Source organism: Ziziphus jujuba, chromosome 9 (assembly GCF_031755915.1).
Source record: "Ziziphus jujuba cultivar Dongzao chromosome 9, ASM3175591v1".
NCBI classification, from domain to species: Eukaryota; Viridiplantae; Streptophyta; class Magnoliopsida; order Rosales; family Rhamnaceae; genus Ziziphus; species Ziziphus jujuba.
This window is the reverse complement of record NC_083387.1, coordinates 3,642,287-3,662,180: the sequence shown is the minus strand read 5'-3', so window position 1 is coordinate 3,662,180 and position 19,894 is coordinate 3,642,287. Positions and strand designations below refer to the sequence as shown.

The window sequence follows — 19,894 nt, the reverse complement described above, 5'->3', positions numbered from 1 at the left end:
TTATATATTGAGGAATCGTGGAATTTAATTATTTATATGAAATTTATGTGGTTTTAAGGATATGTTGATTTAAATGGATTTTGAGGATTGGAGAAAAATATTGTTTTAAAGAATTATGTTTCAAAAATATTTATGCCATTGGAAAATTATATATTTGAGTTGATGGAAATGAAAGTTGATGGGTTTGAAAAATTTTGTAATTGTATCGATGGATTTTGTGATATGAGAAAAATTATATATATTATCGAAGTATTCATGCTGGTGTTATTAAAGAAAAAACGTGGGATGGTGAATTTGAAAAATGGTATAACTCTCACGGTGAATTTTGGAAAAATTGAGTATTTTAATAATAAATATGGTTACTTGTTTTAGACGCACTCATACAGTACTGGTGTTCTGTACTGTGTATGTGGCTGAGCGCGCAAGTTATAATGTCTCCCATGAGTTGCCATTGGACCGAGGGTAGGCAAGTTTGATATTGGCCATAAGCCACCCCCCTCCATGGTTGGGATGACGGTTTAAGCATCGGCGCTGTCGGGACATCGAAGCGACCGTATGCAAGTTTTTCTCTTTAACCTCCCGTTACATGGTGCTCGGGACGCTGGATATCGTGGGACATCACTGGTATATAGTGTGGTGCGTCAAGTAGCTTTTGATATTATTTCCAAATAATAATGTTTTTAAAGAGTATCTAAAATAAAAATGTGTCTAATGGAATTTTTATAATTTATTTAATCAATGTTTCTAAAATGCATTTTACCTTGATTATTTTACTATTTAAATGGATTGGTGTTTTCAAATAAATTCTTTTATAGTTTTATCATTTACTTCAAATAGATGACTAAATTGATTTAAGTATTTCTTTTATTAATTAAATGATTTATTTTACTATTTATATTGATTTGCTGATTCTAAAGCGATTTTACTATGTTCTTACGATTCATTTTAAATGGAGGTTTTAATTTGATTTAATTATTCATTTATTTAATTGTTCAATTAATTGATTCATTCTAATTATTTTATTATTACCTGAATTGCCTTAATGTAAGTTTCATTAATATTTTTGTATTATTTGTTTATGACATTTATTAATCATTTAGTAATTGTTACGAGATTATTTTTATTCTATTCCTATTGTATTTTCATTATAAATTTTGGATCCTTGATCTATTATGCTTTAATTGATATTTAGTTGATTAATTGTTTTCCTTGGTTTCCGGGGCATACAAATAGCGGGTTTTGGAAAATGTTTTAAAAGGAGAACTTTTCCAACGGAGTGAATGGTGAGTGTTTTGAGAGAAAATATTATTTCCAATTAATTATTAATTAATTATTTATTTATTCTTAATTAATCAAGTGTACTATAATTTTCATTACTATTATAATTGTATAGTAGATAGGTCACTCACTAAGATGATTAGCATCTGATATTTTTAAATTCCGTTCCCCTAAGTTCAGGTTGGGAGACATTGATCGTCCGGAGCGAACTCGACGTCTCAGTTCATTGCCGAAAGTCCAAGAAGCATTTCTTTCCTTTTTTCCTCTCCATCTTGTATTGCTTCTTTATCTGACATTGTATTAATTCCACATTTATTTGTATAATGCTCTGTATACTGTATTGGACATTTAGTTATTAATTATGCACTAATTTCCTGTTATTCATTTGGAGAGCTGCAAATCTGTGGAATTAAATTGTAATAATGTGGGAGGAATATGGGGATGTATATAGAAGTGTGTTTTCAGTGCAGAAAATTTGTAGTAAGTCTAACCCTTAGAGGAGGTTCTGCCGGATTTTCCATTGGAAGGTCCGGTAGGGTTTCCCTGGGATCAGGGCTTGTCTAGGGTTCCGGTGAGGAATTTTGGACGGGTCCTGACATTGAGCTTCCTTCTTGCTCATTTTTTAATTTGCCGGTTTTCGCTATGATAACGAAAGATTGTGACTAGGTTGGTTTTGTGGGACAATAAAGAACATATAAGATGGATTTTGGATTTGAATCATTCTCCTATTAATCATAAATTTCTATATTCTATCTTTACAAAAAATTATTGTTTTTTTAAATATTTCTTATTAGTTAACTATGATTAGGATCCATGGATCTAAATGAGAAAGACTGCTAACTATTAAATTTATTTGTTACCTACTAATAAGTTTCTACATTTTGTCCTCATAAAAAAATTATTATTTTTTAATATTATTATTAGTTAACTATGGTTAAATTCCATCCAAATAAAAATGAGTGCAACTAATTAAATTGATTTCCTTTTTTGATAAAATTAAATTGATTTGTTACCTACTGTACAGTAACCAAAATAATAGATCTAAGAAAATATAAGCTATAACTAATAAAAGAGAGATCTAAAATATAATTTTAATTAGAAATAATGATGCATAATTTACATACAGTTTTAAACGACATTCTTCCTATCCTCAGAGTGGGGATTTGATATTTGATCTGACTTGAGCTCCTTCACAACAATACCTTCCGAAATAAAAAACCAAGCATATAGATCAACAACGAAGAGAATATATGATGCTGAAATATACATATATATATATATATATACACACACACTTACAATGATAAATGAGTCTCTTCCATAGTCCAAGGTTATAAGAACAGCTTTTGAAGGCAGATGACATGGCCAAGTAATGGAATGGAGTTAATCACATCTCATTGACAGAATTAACAAGATCCTCATACAAGTGAATTATATGGTATGCCAAATCTGTCAATATTAATAATGAAAGTGCAAGCAAACAGGTCCATCGTATTAATTTGAGATGACAAAATCTCATGCTTAATTATATACAGACTACATCCAAAAAAAAAAACTATACACAGATTTAAGCAATGAATTCAAAGAATTAATTTAATTACTCACCAAAGTGCTCCTTAGAGATTGCAATATGCAGAATATTGACACCATCTTTGGATCTCCTGGTATAAGAATAGCGATGATGATCTGGCAAACTGGAGACAGAGGTGGCCGAGCACACGGAATGGAGGTAGAAAAGAAAGCTTCCTTCTTTCCATTAACAGTTGCAATGAATAGAGCAGTCTCTGTGTTGTTGGTCCGAATGCCAATCATCAATGGATCAGCCGCCTCGACGATGTACTTACACATGGTTTTGCTCCCCGCTGAAGCTGCATGGTGAAGAGGAGTATAGCCTATGTCGTTTTGGATTTCAAGTGCTCCTTTGTCAATTTTGGAAATCTCCTGCACGAGTTTTAAAACAGTTTCTTCTCTGCATTCTATGACTGCCAAATGCAAAGCTGTACCACCTTCGTGTGTGATCCTCATCTCTTGAGCCTTTGGATTTTTCTCGTATATTTTCACTACTTCTTCCCACTTACCATGCATTGTCACTCGGTACAAGCTTTCGCTCTCACTTTGAGGCGTAGAAGTATCCATTCTAAAATGATATCCGAACCCTCCCCAATATTGATTTTTTGTTTCTTCTTTCATCCGTTTGGTTTATATATATGCATATTGAATTAGACAATCATATTCCTTTTTTTTATTTATTTATTTTTATCCTATTCCTATACGTTTAAGCTTCATAGACAGGAGTAATTAATTTGTTCTGTTTTTATTTTTTGGGAACGCCAGCAGGACAAAGGGCTGTTTATAGTTGGGAACAAAATTATTAAATTTAAAAGTTTTGCTTAAGAATGCTTGGAGAGCACACCAAAAAAAGAAAAAGGCTTACCAAATAAATGCCCCACATGTAGCTAGTCTTAGAATTACTTCCATAATATTCCATGAATCTCTGAATTACAAAGCAGAGAATATGTCTTTCAGTTTTGCAATTTCATTCATTCACTGAAAAATCACCCATATAAAAAAAACGTTAACAAGGCCTGAAATGTTGAAGCTGGACTAATTAAGAAAGAGTGGTAGCGTATTAGTAGTCTTCCAACAGAGGTTTTAATTTTTTATTTTTAAAAACATTGGGTGGAGAATGCCTGCTTGTAGAACAGAGGAATGAATAAGACTTTTGGATTTTGACATACTCTATATCTTTAATTAATTCATTTTGAAGGGACAAATTTATAATTCAATTCAAACCTAGATAGTTTGTGAATGATATTGAGTTCAAATCATGCTAGATGTAGGACAAAATGATATGCAGGTCATTAAATTATTTGTATTGCGACTATTGTACACTCCAATTGTTCTTGAATTTTTAAAACAGAGGATTTCTTTCTAAAGAAGCAAGAAAATAAGAGAGGCAAAGAAACTTGTGTTGTAATCGTCCTTAATACACGTGGGATATCATATTGATTTAAAAAAGAAATCTCTGCATAACATTAAAATATGACTCCCACATCAAATTTGAATCCCCCTACCAAGAAAAAATGAACTCATTATTAATATTAGATTTTAAGCAACATGTCTTTCTTCGCAATTTATTTTGATTTGTTGGCGGTGCAGCGTGCATCCTCTTCTGATAGTTTCCAGCAGAATTTCAATCTCTGAAATTAGGGAGTGGATTTTAGCATTAAGCATAATCAAATTCGGACATAAGGGTTATCACCCGATCATTGCCATCTGACTTCTTTCTTTGGTAGAGGTCCTCTAAGATACCCCTACTTGTTCGCTTTTGGTAAATAACTTTTTACTTGTTCGTTTCCTCCTGATATCTTGCGGTATTAGATGCTTGTGGAAAACTTGATCAAAATCTAACTACATAATATGTAAGGAAAGTATAAACTTTCGGGCGGGGTAACTTTTTCGTTGAGAGAGGAAGGAATTAATTGGAATGTCACTCTTGATTTCTTGGGATGTTGGACTATATTGAAGAACTGGACTGGATTGTTTAAAATTTTTATTGGATAAAATTAAAATAATTTACTCCAATTTATTACAGTTCCACATTTATATAATTTGAAAACTTTCAAACTGACCCTCCAATTGTAAAGAATTATTGTTATTGTTATGTATGAGTCAATATGTGATCTCATCTGGAGATTGACCTGCATTTACCTATTTGACTTCAAAAGAATGCATAAACTATTTAAATCCGGGATGTTATTATATAAATATAAATGTGTGTATATATATATATATTTGACCCATCCAAACAAGATCTCCTTTTTTTTTTTTCCTTTTTTTTTCTTTTTTTCTTTTTAAAATCATTTAGATGATTTGAATGAAGAACGGAGATTGCCTCCAGGTTGTCTCTGTATATCAAAGCCTTTTCAAAAAGGGTCTAAAAACTATTTAATTAATGAATTATTCTTCTGTACTATAAACAGAACCCTGCCGGTGTTCCCAAAAAGAATCACATCAGAATAAAATAATGATGGCTGGTTTATGAGGGTTAATTAAGAAACAGTATAAAAGACAGTTTCTGCCATTGGAATAAAGTAGGTAAAGGGTTCTTTATTCTATATATACACAGTGAAGAGATAAGAAAACGACCATTGTGACTGTTTCATTTGCCGCAAGTAATTTGACTCTTTCATTTTTGACCTTTTGAACATCGCCTTTCTTTCCCTCTGTTTCATCTTTTAGATTTTGATCATCGCCTTTTTTTCCCTCCCCCAACATCCATTGTGAAACTTGTATCATATAAAAACTACTGTTTTCAGATCGCAGTCATGCGGGTATGGTAGTTGCTCTTTATCCCTCTGTTTCAGTTCCACCAGCTCCGTTAGTAACTCTTTTATTATCTTTGTTCCTTTAAAAAACTCATTAACTCCACAAAAACAAATTAGCTACATAATACAGAAATGATAATTACACACACACACACACACACACACACGCACACACACATATATATATAAAGGAGTGTTCAATGTATCAAAATATTTGATAAATATTTTTTTAAATCATCTTGGGACATGATTGGGCTCATTAAAGGATGGATAATTCAATTTTATATCAAAGCAAATATCACTAGGATTCTAAATCAAAACTCAATAAGTACACTTCAATAAATAAAAAAAAAGAATACTGGCAAAATAAAATAAAATAAAATAAAAAAATACATGTAAAGATCCAAAAATGAGTCTAAAAATGTTGGTTCTACATGTGAGGAGTAGAGAGAAAAATTAAAAGAAATGATATAGTATAAACTTTTTCACTTTTTAAATTTTCTTTTAGTTTGAGAATCAATTTTGGAACATGGACTGACGTGTAACTTGAAAGCTTAATATGAAAACGTTTTAAATTCAATGACCTAATGTGCAATCTCACCAAATATATATATTAAAATGTTGACATTTGGGGCAATTTTTTCATTATTATATTGATATTCATTACTAATGTGATAAAAGTGAAATTATAATGCATACCAAAGAACTCGTGAGCAATTGCAACATGTAGAACAGTCTCGCTGTCGGTGAGTCTCCTAGTATTATCGCGCTCAAAAGAGGAGGAGGAGCAAATGATCACTGAATGTAGGTAGAGAAAAACATCCATCTTTCCATGTAGAGCAGCAATGAAGAGAGGAGTGTCTTTGTTCTTGGTACGGATTCCAAGCAGTGAAGGATCAGCCTCGGCCAACGGACGCTGGATGATGTAGAGGGGTATACCCTTCGTCGTTCTCTATTTTCAATGCTCCGATGTCGTTTTTGCAGATCTCATTCACGAGCTTAACAACACTCTCTTTCTCTTCTGCCACTGATGTATGTAGAGGTGTACCACCCATCCTTGTGATCTTCAACTTGTAAGACCTTGGATCCTTCTTATCTATTTTCTCTACTTCTCCCCACTTGCCTCTCAAGGCAACTTGAAACAGATTTTCCATGTTCTTACTCTCATCAATTACAAACGAGGAAGACGACATTCTAAAACACTCAAATTAATCAACTTAATTTGAACATATATTCCTCTGGATTTGGCCATTTTAATATGGTATATATATACTAGTCCTACCCTATTTGTTCAGTGCCAGAAAAGTCCTCTATAATAATTTGGCCATGTACTATTATTTTATTCTCTTTCTTATATATATATATATATATATGTATATATTAGAGTACAGGACAATGATATTAAACCCTGTTTATATTTTGTATGATGGAATAACTAAACAGTTTTTGGAACCTGACAGTTTTGCTTTAGGAAGGGGTTTTGAATTTTGAAAGGACACCAAATTAATGTCATGTAGCTAGTAATGTAACTGCTTATAAGCATCCATATGCTGTACTTGGTTACAAGCCTTTGTTACGAGGCTCGGCATCCATAAACTATACGCACAGTAAAAAATCATGAAGAATTAATACTCAAATAATTATTTATATATTCATCATATATTTATATAAATTATTGATGAAAGTGTAACAGCCCAGATCATCCGCGTCTGATATTGTCCTCTTTAGGCTTGGGAAATCCTCTTATAACCTAGCCCTCAAGGTTTTGTCAAAACGCGTTGTAATGGTTAGGGGGAATCCTCTTACAACCTATACCTACCAGTCCCACTGGCACGGGCATCCCAGGTCCAATCACAATATTGTCCGCTTTGGGTCCAGCCAGCACGGTTTTACTTTCCCTCATGGGAACGCGTTGTAATGGTTAGGAGTAATGGTTAGGAGGAATCCTCTTACAACCTCTACCTACCAGTCCCACGGGTACGGGCATCCCAGGTGTGAGATCCCACATCAGTTGGAAAGGGGAACGAAGCATGCCTTAAAAGAGGGTGTGGATACCTTTCCCTTGCGATGCGTTTTGACAAAACCATGCGGGCTGGGCCCAAAGCGGACAATATCGCATGCGGGTGGTCTGGGTTGGGCTGTTACAGATGATATCAGAGCCAATACCCGGATCAGTGTGCCAGCGAGGACGCTGGGCCCCAAGGGGGGAGAATTGTGAGATCCCACATCGGTTGGAAAGGGGAACGAAGCATGCCTTAAAAGAGGGTGTGGATACTTTTCCCTTGTGACGCGTTTTGACAAAACTGTGCAGGCTGGGCCCAAAGCAGACAATATCTCATGCGGGTGGTCTGGGCTGGGCTGTTATACCAGGCCCAATCACGATATTGTCCGCTTTGGGCCCAGCCCGTACGGTTTTACACTCCCTCATGGGAACGCGTCTTAAACCCGTGAGGGCTGGGTTGTAAGAAGATTCCCCATACCCAAAGCAGACAATATCTATATGCAGGTGATCTGGGGTGTTACAGATGATATCAGAGCCAGTACCGGGATCGGTATACCAGCAAGGACGCTGGGCCCCAATGGGGGAGGATTGTGAGATCCCACATCAGTTGGAAAGGGGAATGAAGCATGGCCTATAAACGTGTGGGTACCTTTATCTTGTAGACGCATTTTAAACTTGTGAGGGATAGGTTGTAAGAGGATTTTTTAGGCCCAAAACGGACAATATCTACATACGGGTGGTCTGGGTTGTCACAAAAAAACAAAAATTTTGTTATCAAAAAGATTTTGGATAACGATTTTTGAGATACAGATGTTCCACAACCATGAATATTAATATTATCATTATTCAAAATGAAGAAAAACTAGAAGAAGGGTACATATTTAACTTTATTTGACTTTTCATGAAAGATATAGTTATTTAAATAAAGTATGACAATAGCTTTTCACAAGGAATTCAAAAGCTTTTTTTTTTTTTAACTTGTATTTTTATTTTCCTCCATATATATGGCAGTATTAGATGACTATGGAAACTTGATCACTCCAACTATATATGTATGGAACGTACTAAGTTTCGGGTTGAGGAAAAGAATAATTTAAGATAAATGGAACAAGATAAATGTAACATGTAACTTTTGGGTTTAAAGAGGAAGGAATAATTGGGAAGTGCTACGTTTCGGGTTAGGGAAAATAATAATTTAAAATAAATGGAACACGTAACTTTTGGGGTTGAGAAAGGAAGGAGTAATTGGAATGTGGCTGTTGATATTACAGCTGTGCATATGAAGTGAACCAAATTATTTTAAATAAAATGATCTAGTCCAATATAGGACAGTTCAATATTTTGACCCTCGAATTATAAAAAAAGAATGTTGTTATTAATTTGCCATTAATGGTGATAAACACTAATAAAAACCATCATTTAATTATATATTAATATTTTATTTTAAAATCTAAAAAATAAGTCCATTAAAATATTTATTTAAATTGGCAAAACATATATGGATGCCACCATGGTCTTAATAACAATTTACTCTAAAGAATTATTGTTAACCTGCATTAATTTACCATTTTTGGCTCAAAATAAAGCTGAAACTGTCTAAATCAGGGACTAGAGCATGTCAATAATTAATTAATTAATCGTCTGTACTATAAACAGAGTTCTGTACCTTGCTGGTGACATTTTTTATTATTTTTTATTTTTATAGGGCTTAATTGACAAAGAGAGTGCAAGAGACTGTTTCTTCCGCCATCCGAAAAAAATAAGTACATGGTCTCTTATTCAATATAAACAGATAACCAAAAGACTGTTCAGGATGATGCTGCAAGGAAAATGGGAAGAAGTAGTGAAAAAATATGAGAACGATCCAAGCACTCACAAAGCTATGATAACATAGACGGGTGGGACAGGTTTACATGCGGCGATGATAGAAGGCAAAGAAAATGCTGTTTATAAAACTTGTGCAAGTGATTTTGAAAAGAAGACAAAGAGGCACTTAGAGTTTTCAAAACGACGCAGGCTATACAGCTCTTCATCATGCAGCATCAATGGGGAGCAAATGTATATATGTAAGTACATCGCCTAGAGCCAGATAGGCTAGAAAGCAAAAGGTCTGGGACTTCTCCATTCATTGCAGTTCTAAATGGAAAGACGGATTGTTTTTTTTTTTTTTTTTTTTTTTTTGGGTACCAGCTGCATTACCTATGCTTACGCCAAAAGAGAACGAGATGGTTTAACTATTCTGCATGTGCAATCCGTCGGGAGCAATTTGATGAACATTAGTTCAAATACTAATTTGTTTGGAAAGGAATTAAATTATTAAATTTTAGCTTGCATGTGAGGACCCGTCCAAAATTCCTCACCGGAACCCTGGACAAGCCCTGATCCCAGGGAAATACCACCGAACCTTCCAATAGAAAATCCGGCAGCACCTCCCCTAAGGGTAGGACTAACCAAAAATTTCCTGCACTGAAAAATGCACTTCTATATTCATCCCCTTATTTCTCCCACATTACTACAATATAATTCCACAAATTTGCAGCACTCCAAATTATAACAAGGAATTAATGCAGTATTTAATACAATACGTCCAATATAGTATACAGAGCATTATACAAATAAATGTGGAATTAATACAATGACAAATAAGGAAGCAATACAAGATGAAGAGGAAAAAGAGAAGAAATGCTCCTTGGACTTCCGGCAATGAACTGAGAAGTCGGGCTCGTCCCGGACGATCAACGTCTCCCGACCTGGACCTAGGGGAACAGAATTTAAAAACGTGAGATGCTAATCATCTCAGTGAGTGACCCTATCTACTGAACACTTTTAATATTAATAATATAATAAATAAAGAAACTTAATTCCAATGCAATTTCAAAATATTTATTTTTAAATCCCAGTTCTGAAATCACTTAATGCACCCACTATATACCAGTGGTGCCAACAGTACCTAGCGTCCCGAGGTACCGCCAGACAGGAGGTTAAAGAGAGAAACCGGCATACGGTTGCGTGGCGTCCCACCGCGCTGCTGCAAACAGGTGTCCCGGCCATGGAGGGGCGGCCTACCCTCATCCGATGGCAAACACAGGACAACCCCATAAATCACCCGCGCGCTACTCACACCCACCTGCGCGCTAATCACATCCATGTGCACACTAATCACATCTATATATACAGAACACCAGTACGTGTATGGTGCGTCTAAAAATCATAAATCAATACATCTCAAAATCTCAAATTTTCCATAAACATACCAGGTTTATTCCATCCCATTAAACCCGTAATTTTTCCACAATTCCTTTATAATCATCGCCATAAATTCCATGATTTTCAAATCCACCAACTCCCAAATCCACCGATTTAAATATTCAAATTTTTCCAATGGCATAAATATTTTTGAAATATAATAAATTAGATCACATAATATTCCATGGGCATACTTATAAAAATTGAAGCCACCAACATAAACAAATATTTTCCTTGAAATATTTGAAAATCAAATCATGCCCAAAAATAATATAAAATCCAAATATAATTAATTAATTGAAACCACCTTGCTCATGCGTGATAAATACAATTAATTCACAATAAAATCAGAAATTCATTTCTAACCCAACTTTTCATCTAGCAGCAATAAACAGATGTATACATATAAAATAATATTTCTCCCACAATTAAATTCAGTTTCTACCGCATGAGCATAATTTAAAGGTGGGTCACTCACCTTAAGCAGGTATATCAATCAAGATCCTCCGCAGGATCGACTCCACTACCCGCACGTGCACCTAAAACATCCACAATACACCAAACCAAACGACAGCCAAAATTGGCGAGTAATATACCGAATCAAAGCTTGAGCGAAGAGAATTACAAATCCGGTCTTACTTCTCGGAGATCGGACCGGTGGTGGCGGGAATCTTGTCGGAAAGCTTTTGGGATTCAACTCTTCGATTCTCTCAATCCATCCCGAATTGGTGGAAAAGGACCCTGGATTTGGATTCAGGGGTCGAAATCAGTGGAGAGGGATCGGCAGTGCAACTGGGTACTCGCCGGAACAGTGATTCCCGGCGAGCCACCGCGGTCACGGGCAACGATCGCCAGCGGAGGCGCGTGCGGTGGCCGATGGCTGAGATTTTTGGGGGTTTTGTAGATCAAGGGGAGAGGGTTCCAATGGGACCGGCGATGAGGCAAACGGAGGCCAGACGGCGAAGAGATCGGGGTTTGATGGTTTTCGACGCCTCGCCGGAAAATGCTCCGATCCCGGCACGTCGGAGCATTTTCCGGCTAGGCACTGAAAATCTTCAAACCCTGATCTCTTCACCGTCTGACCTCCATTTACCTCATCGCCGGTCCCGTTGGAACCCTCTCCCCTTGATCTACAAAACCCCTAAAAATCTCAGCCATCGGCCACCGCACGCGTCGCCGCCGACAACGATTGCCGGTGACCGCGGCGGCTCGCCGGGAATCACTGTTCCAGCGAGTACCCAGTTGCACCGCTGATCCCTCTCCATTGATTCCAACCCTATGAATCCAAATCCGGGGTCCTTTTCCTCCAATTCGGGACGGATTGAGAGAATCGAAGAGTTGAATCCCAAAACCTTTCCGACGAGATTCCGGCCGCCACCGGTCCAATCTCCGGGAAGTAAGACCAGATTTGTAATCCTCTTCACTCAAGCTTCGATTCGGTATATTACTCGCCAATTTTGGTTGTCATTTGTGTTTGCTCCCCGGGTACCCATTTGGGAGTTACCCGATTAAAATATTAATATATTTGGTTTGGTGTATTGTGGATGTTTTAAGTGCACGTGCGGGTAGTGGAGTCGATCGTGCGGAGGATCTTGATTGATATACCTGCTTAAGGTGAGTGACCCACCTTTAAATTATTTTGGGGTGATTAATTATATTTATTTTATATTAATTTGATATTCAAAATTATGCTCATGCGGTAGAAACTGAATTTAATTGTGGGAGAAATAGTATTTTATATGTATACATCTGTTTATTGCTGCTAGATGAAAAGTTGGGTTAGAAATGAATTTCTGATTTTATTGTGAATTAATTTTATTTATCACGCATGAGCAAGGTGGTTTCAATTAATTAATTATATTTGGATTTTATATTATTTTTGGGCATGATTTGATTTTCAAATATTTCAAGGAAAATATTTGTTTATGTTGGTGGCTTCAATTTTTATAAGTATGCCCATGGAATATTATGTGATCTAATTTATTATATTTCAAAAATATTTATGCCATTGGAAAAATGTGAATATTTAAATCGGTGGATTTGGGAGTTGGTGGATTTGAAAATCATGAAATTTATGGCGATGATTATAAAGGAATTGTAGAAAAATTACGGGTTTAATGGGATGGAATAAACCCGGTATGTTTATGGAAAATTTGAGATTTTGATATGTATTGATTTATGATTTTTAGATGCACCATACACGTACTGGTGTTCTGTATATATGGATGTGATTAGTGCGCACATGGTTGTGATTAGTGCGCAGGTGGGTGTGAGTAGCGCGCGGGTGATTTACGGGGTTGTCCTGTGTTTGCCATCGGATGAGGATAGGCCGCCCCTCCATGGCCGGGACACCTGTTTGCAGCGGCGCGGTGGGACGCCACACGACCGTATGCCGGTTTCTCTCTTTAACCTCCTGTCTGGCGATACCTCGGGACGCTGGGTACTGTTGGCGCCACTGGTATATAGTGGGTGCATCAAGGGATTTCAGAACTGGGATTTAAAAATAAATATTTTGAAATTGCATTGGAATTAAGTTTGTTTATTTATTATATTATTAATATTAAAAGTGTTCAGTAGATAGGGTCACTCACTGAGATGATTAGCATCTCATGTTTTTAAATTCCGTTCCCCTAGGTCCAGGTCGGGAGACGTTGATCGTCCAGGACGAGCCCAACGTCTCAGTTCATTGCCGGAAGTCCAAGGAGCATTTCTTCCCTTTTTCCTCTTCATCTTGTATTGCTTCCTTATTTGTCATTGTATTAATTCCACATTTATTTGTATAATTCTCTGTATACTGTATTGGACGTATTGTATTAAATACTGCATTAATTCCCTGTTATAATTTGTAGTGCTGCAAATTTGTGGAATTATATTGTAGTAATGTGGGAGGAGTAAGGGGATGAATATAGAAGTGCATTTTCAGTGCAGGAAATTTTTGGTTAGTCCTACCCTTAGAGGAGGTGCTGCCGGATTTTCCGTTGGAAGGTTCGGTGGTATTTCCCTGGGATCAAGGCTTGTCCAGGGTTCCGGTGAAGAATTTTGGACGGGTCCTGATAGTCTCATGCCAAGAGACATGATGGTGTTTGGGTGATCATTGATCGTCTTACCAAGTCGGCACACTTTCTACTGGTACGAGAGCGTTTTTCACCCGAGAAATTAGCCCAGTTGTTCGTGCAACGTATTGTGAGTCTTCATGGAGTACCGCTAGCCATCGTATCCAATCGAGATCCATGTTTTACTTCACGACTATGGCGGAAGTTGGCGGATGCATTAGGAGCAAGACTCAACTACAGCACGGCCTTTCACCCGCAATCTGATGGACAAGCTGAGCGCACAATTCAAACATTAGAAGACATGCTAAGGTCTTGTGTTATGCAATTTCGCGGTACCTGCATTCCTTATTCTTAGCTTCAGAGTCTATGGCTCGTTGCTATTCTTTTGCCAAGAGAGGCCGAGATGGCTCAACTATTCTGCACGCTACAATCCATAGGGAGCACTTTGGTGAGCCTTAGTTCAATTATTAATTTTTATATCTTAATTGATTATATTAAGCATGCACTTCCTCCCATTTTCCTTTAAAATGTTTACTATATGTAAATGAGAATGGAAGTTGCTAGTGATAGAGTTTTATGAATCTAAGGATCATAAACATACATAATAAAATTCTATTAACACATAAAATACTGAAATCCAAATGCATCCATTGATTAAAATTAAATCTATAATCCTGAAAAACAGAAACAATGTAATAATAGTAACTATGGACACACTACTCTCAAACCACTCTCAATTTAATCTCTGAAAACCATAATCACAAATACAACATGTATTTGCTCACTTGCCCTAACAATAAATTTCAGTTTTTTATAAACTAAAATCATGTGCAAGTCATATAACTTACTTATTAATTTTAACATACACCAAAATAAAATAATTTAGTAATAATAAAAATATGGATAAGTCAAAATGAGCTTCTAAAGAAAATTGATCTTCCAATCCAATGGTAACTGGAATATTACAGTGAGTCAGCTGAAGTATTACAGAAAATGTGTATCAAAAGACCCTATTACATAAATCAGTAAACAAACTAGTTCTATTAATGATATAAATTGGAATGTATAAATAAATAATTAACTATGCTAAGTTTACAAAATATTTATATATCTAGAGGCTACAAAATATTTATATATCTAGAGGCTAGTTCTCTTTTTATTTACTTGTTGATTAATCTATTGCCTTCCTTCCAGCAGGTATCTTCAGTATCTGCTGCTTTAGTGTTCACAAGTCTAATTACTTAACATGTACTATAAAAAGTGACAAAATACGTATGTTTCAAAGTGTTGTTGTATGTATATCTTATTTTACTTACGTGTCAATATTAATTTTATTTTAATTAGTATAAACTTATAAGCAAACACGTAATAATCTAAATGAAAATCTGTTACAAAATGACTTCTTCCCTATATTATTTTAGATAGGATGAGGCTAAAAATATTAAAAAATATATGTATTATTTTCAAAGATATAAACTTTAACATAACATAATATTATTTGGTAGAGGTGTTCAATAACATGTGGAAATGGGCTGTCAATAACCAAATGGTTTGGACTTCGACGTGTTCAATTGGCACTGCATTATTTATATATATATATATATATATATGGAAATACTCTACTAAGTGATGGAGCTCGGAATATTTTGGATGTCAGCAGTTTTTTGGGGCCAAAGGACTCTGGATTATTTATGATCCATGTGAAAAAACACGGAGTCTTCAGAAAAACCACCGATGACGATGATTAAAGGGATTCCAGAAAAGACCCCGCAAAAGATCAATGTAGAGTGGAAACTGGAACGCAGCAAAAATAGAAGCCGGAAAGCATGTCAAAGCGTAGACAGGATATGCAGCATTTTTGAGTCTGTCTCCAATCATGAAAAAATGGCCTGTGCAAAAACAAACCAACGTGGCCCCAATGGAAACAAAAAGCGACGATAAGCCCAGTAAAAGCTTCAAAGGAAGGCTCCTAGTGAAATCTTTTTCCTGAAATCGGGACGTGATGATGGCCAAGAACATAACCAATGCAGTGAATGCGAAACAGAGCGCGATGAGCGATGAGATGGAAAAGACCTGGAATGCCAGTTGTTTTTCGAAGATGGGTTTGCCACTTGTGTCGAGAGTACCTCCGGGGACGGAAGCGGTGGTGGCAAAAGCCACGCCAGCGATTAATGCAGCCACCACAGAGCAAGATTCAGAGGTTTTGATCAGCCAATCTCTTCCGTCTTTGAGGAGATCCTTGTGGCTTATTGAGAAAACTTCTTCTGGTGTCTTTTCATCTTGGTTGGGGCGAAAAGTGATGCCACGTGGTATAGAAGCTTTAACAAACTGCAACATTAATAATATTGCCCATATAAAAACAATTCATATGGAAGAGCGACCATATCTCATATGTTTCTAAATTAGATGAACGATAAAAAATAAAAAATAAAAGAAAAAAGAAAATTGGGATTGGAGAAAAAGAAAGTATAATTAGATGGATTAATAGGAATTATATATAAATACCTCAAACCATTTGATTTCCCACTGCATTTGCAGAGCAACCCCAGGAATGGGCCAAGGTCTATTTTCATTATACTTTGCTGCAGCATGTAATACATTGTTCTCATGTGAATCCGCTCTCAGAAAGGCGGTTTTAGAGTGAACATCTTCCTTTGTCAATGACTTGTATATTGGGGGATGCCTGTTCGCAGCTGCCAATATCAGCATAGTTTTCATATGTTTGTCCCTATCATGGATGGTCGCAGGAAATTCCTTCAGAAATTTCTCAACTATCTCCACCACCCCATTTTTCACCGCCATTAATGCTATGCCATCAGTTTCTTCCTTTTCGGGTAGCTTCTTATCTGCTCAATTTGGCCAATATATATATATATATATAAATATAAATAATACTAATCCAATTCAGATCCATACATGTTAATTAGTGATTATTATTATTATTTACCTCCTTTCACTGACATGAATGTTTCCTCCATATCATCGTGTTCGTCTTCTTCCTCCGATGATAGTTTTCCCCTTTTGATTCCAGCATCTCTGTGTTTGTATATAAATTCAGAACGTTCGAAGAGTTCATCCATGATTTGAACTGACCATTCATGCTTCTCTTTCAGTTTCTGTAGCTCCGGTGCAATTTTTTTTATCCTCTTTAATCCTTTCAACATAAATTAATTAGTTGGAGAAAGAAATTAGTTCTATATAAATATACAAGAATTTCCACAATATCAAGACCTTCCTTGTACTATTAGATTCCTCTAAATGCTAAAATTTTAAAAATGTATCAAAAGTTCATATGAATCCATATAAATTATATTTTGTCCTTCTTTTCAGTTTATATTTCATTAAGATGTATAGTTTATAAATATATTTTTAAATTTCAATTTTTAAAGCAATCCAAAATTAATATAAAGAATGTGATGGTTTTCCGTTGAATTAGTCTAATTGATGGGAAAAAAAATGGCATACAAATATATACAAATTTGATTCAAGAAAACTATCCCCAATATATAATAAGATAGCAGTTATCGCGGATCTATATACATATTAGATGGGGATATTAACATAAATGTATAGATTTAAACGCATACCTACACCAAGACTGGTTAGCACCTTGACGAATTTGTCATAGCTAGTCAGAAATATGCCTTGCATTTCATTGCTAGGAATTGTTGACTGTGACCCTGGAGAAGATATATACTGATATTAACTAAATTCCAAGTGATTTTTATCGGTTATAATAATACGCTTTGGGAGGTAATTAAAGGAGTTGGCTAACCTGTATCCTCATCGCCGATCGGGATCTCTACATCAGAGGTTGAGCTTCCTTCTTGTTCATTTTTTAATTTGCTAGTTTTCACTATGAAAATAAAAGGTTATGACTAGCTTGGTTTTGTGGGACAATAAAGTTTGAACATTTTCCTATTAATCATAAATTTCTATATTCTATCTTTATAAAAAAATTATTGTTTTTTTTTTTTAATATTTCTTATTAGTTAACTATGATTAAGATCCATCGATCTAAATGAGAATAACTGCAAGCAATTGAATTTATTTGTTACCTACTAATAAATTTATACATTTTCTCTTTACTAAAAATTATAATTTTTTTAATATAATTATGAGTGCAGCCAATTAAATTGATTTGCTTTTTTGATAAAATTAAATTGATTTGTTACCTACTGTACAGTAACAAGAATAATAGATCTAAGAAACCATAAGATTTAATTAATAAAATAAAGAGCTAAAACATAATTTTAATTAGAAATAAAGATGCATAATTTACGTACGTACAATTTTGAACAACATTCTTCCTATCCTCAAATTTGAGCTTCTTCACACCAATACCTTCCAAAATAAAAAATCAAGTATATAGATCAAGAACGAAGAGTATAAATGATGCTAAAATATATTTATATATATATACACACTTACAATGATAAATGAGTCTCTTCCATAGTGCGAGAACGGCTTTTGAAGTCAGATGACTTGGCCAAACAATGGAATGGAGTTAATCCCTCCTCATTGACAGAATTAACAAGATCCTCATACAAATGAATTATTTGGTATGCCAAATCTGTCAATATCAATGAAAGTGCATGCAAACAGGTCCATCGTATTAAATGAGATGACAAAATCTCATGCTTAATTATATACAGATTACATCCAAAAAAAAAAAATTACTATATACAGATTTAAGCAATGAATTCAAAGAATTAATTAAATCACTCACCAAAGTGCCCGTTATTGATTGCAGCATGCAGAATATTGTCACCAGTGTTGGATCTCCTGGTATAAGAGTAGTGATGATAATCCGGCGAATTCGAGTCAGAGGCGGCAGGGCACACGGAATGGAGGTACAAGAAAGCATCCTTGTTTCCATTAATAGCTGCAATGAATAGAGCAGTCTCTTTCTTGTGGGTCCGAATGCCAATCAGCGATGGATTAGCTGCCGCGACGATGTAGTCACACATGGTTTTAACCCCCACTGAAGCTGCATGGTGAAGAGGGGTATCGCCTCTGTCGTTTTGGATTTCAAGTGCTGTTTTGTCATTTTTGGAAATCTCTTGCACGAGTTTTAAAACAATGTCTTGTCTGCATTCTATGACTGCTAAATGCAAAGCTGTACCACCTTCGTGTGTGATCCTCATCTTGTGAGCCCTTGGATTTTCCTTGTATATTTCCACTACTTCTGGCCACTTACCTTTCATTGTCACTCGGTACAAATTTTTTCTCTCACTTTCAGTCAGAGAAGTAGACAATCTAAAATGATATCCAAAAACACCCCCAATATTGGTTTTTTGTTTCTTCTTCCATCCGTTTGATTTATATATATATATATATATATGTGCATATTGAATTAGACAACATATTCTTTTACTCTTTTTTTTTTTTTTTTGGCATCTAAAATCTTATTCCTATACCTTTAAGCTTCATAGACAGTGGTAATTAATTTGTACTGTTTTTATTTTTTGGGAACGCCAGCAGGACAAAGGCCTGTTTATAGTAGGGAACAAAATTATTAAATCTAAAATTTTTGCTTAAGAATGCTTGGAAAACACATCAGGCGCACCAAATAAATGCCCCATATGTAGCTAGTCTTAGAATTACTTCCATAATGTTCCACAAATCTCTGAATTATATAGCAGAGAATATGTCTTTCAGTTTCACCATTTCATTCATTCACTAAAAATCACCCATATAAAGGAGAAATTAACAAGGCCTGAAATGTTGAAGCTGGACTAATTAAGAGAGAGTGATAGCGTATCAGTGGTCTTCCAACAGAGGCTTTAATTTTTTTATTTGTTTTATTTTTAAAAACATTAGGTGGAGAATACTCTGCTTGTAGAACAGAGGAATGAATAAGTCTTTTGGATTTTGACATACTCTGTATCTTTAATTAATTTATTTTGAAGGGACAACTTCATAATGCATTTCCAATCTAGATAGTTTATGAATTATATTGAGTTCAAATCATGCTAAATGTATGA

The 19,894-nt window shown here is 35.2% G+C and overlaps 2 protein-coding genes across 2 annotated transcripts; both read right to left on the bottom strand.

The window, feature by feature from the left end:
* Positions 1–15,462: 15,462 nt before the first annotated feature.
* LOC132799519 (ankyrin repeat-containing protein ITN1-like) lies at positions 15,463–17,812 on the bottom strand. Its single transcript, XM_060811575.1, has 4 exons — positions 17,495–17,812; positions 16,855–17,061; positions 16,413–16,753; positions 15,463–16,235 (listed from the first exon to the last, which is right to left on the bottom strand). The coding sequence occupies exons 1-4, from the start codon at positions 17,556–17,558 to the stop codon at positions 15,627–15,629; spliced, it is 1,221 nt and encodes a 406-aa protein (XP_060667558.1). The 5' UTR covers positions 17,559–17,812; the 3' UTR covers positions 15,463–15,626.
* Positions 17,813–18,334: 522 nt separating this feature from the next.
* LOC107434286 (uncharacterized) lies at positions 18,335–19,176 on the bottom strand. The gene is made up of 2 exons (XM_060820335.1): positions 18,637–19,176; positions 18,335–18,480 (listed from the first exon to the last, which is right to left on the bottom strand). The coding sequence occupies exons 1-2, from the start codon at positions 19,112–19,114 to the stop codon at positions 18,335–18,337; spliced, it is 624 nt and encodes a 207-aa protein (XP_060676318.1). The 5' UTR covers positions 19,115–19,176.
* Positions 19,177–19,894: the final 718 nt, after the last annotated feature.

What these genes read in the sequence shown, in the direction of transcription:
- LOC132799519 (XM_060811575.1), bottom strand. Translation starts at nt 17,558, where the DNA reads ATGCAAGGCATATTTCTGACTAGCTATGACAAATTCGTCAAGGTGCTA. An exon ending in GCTAACCAGTCTTGGTGTAG is followed by an intron (nt 17,062 to 17,494) that starts GTATGCGTTTAA and finishes TTATGTTGAAAG; the next exon opens with GATTAAAGAGGATAAAAAAA. An exon ending in GGGAAATCAAATGGTTTGAG is followed by an intron (nt 16,236 to 16,412) that starts GTATTTATATAT and finishes TTAATGTTGCAG; the next exon opens with TTTGTTAAAGCTTCTATACC.
- LOC107434286 (XM_060820335.1), bottom strand. Translation starts at nt 19,114, where the DNA reads ATGAAAGGTAAGTGGCCAGAAGTAGTGGAAATATACAAGGAAAATCCA. An exon ending in AATCAATAACGGGCACTTTG is followed by an intron (nt 18,481 to 18,636) that starts GTGAGTGATTTA and finishes TGATATTGACAG; the next exon opens with ATTTGGCATACCAAATAATT.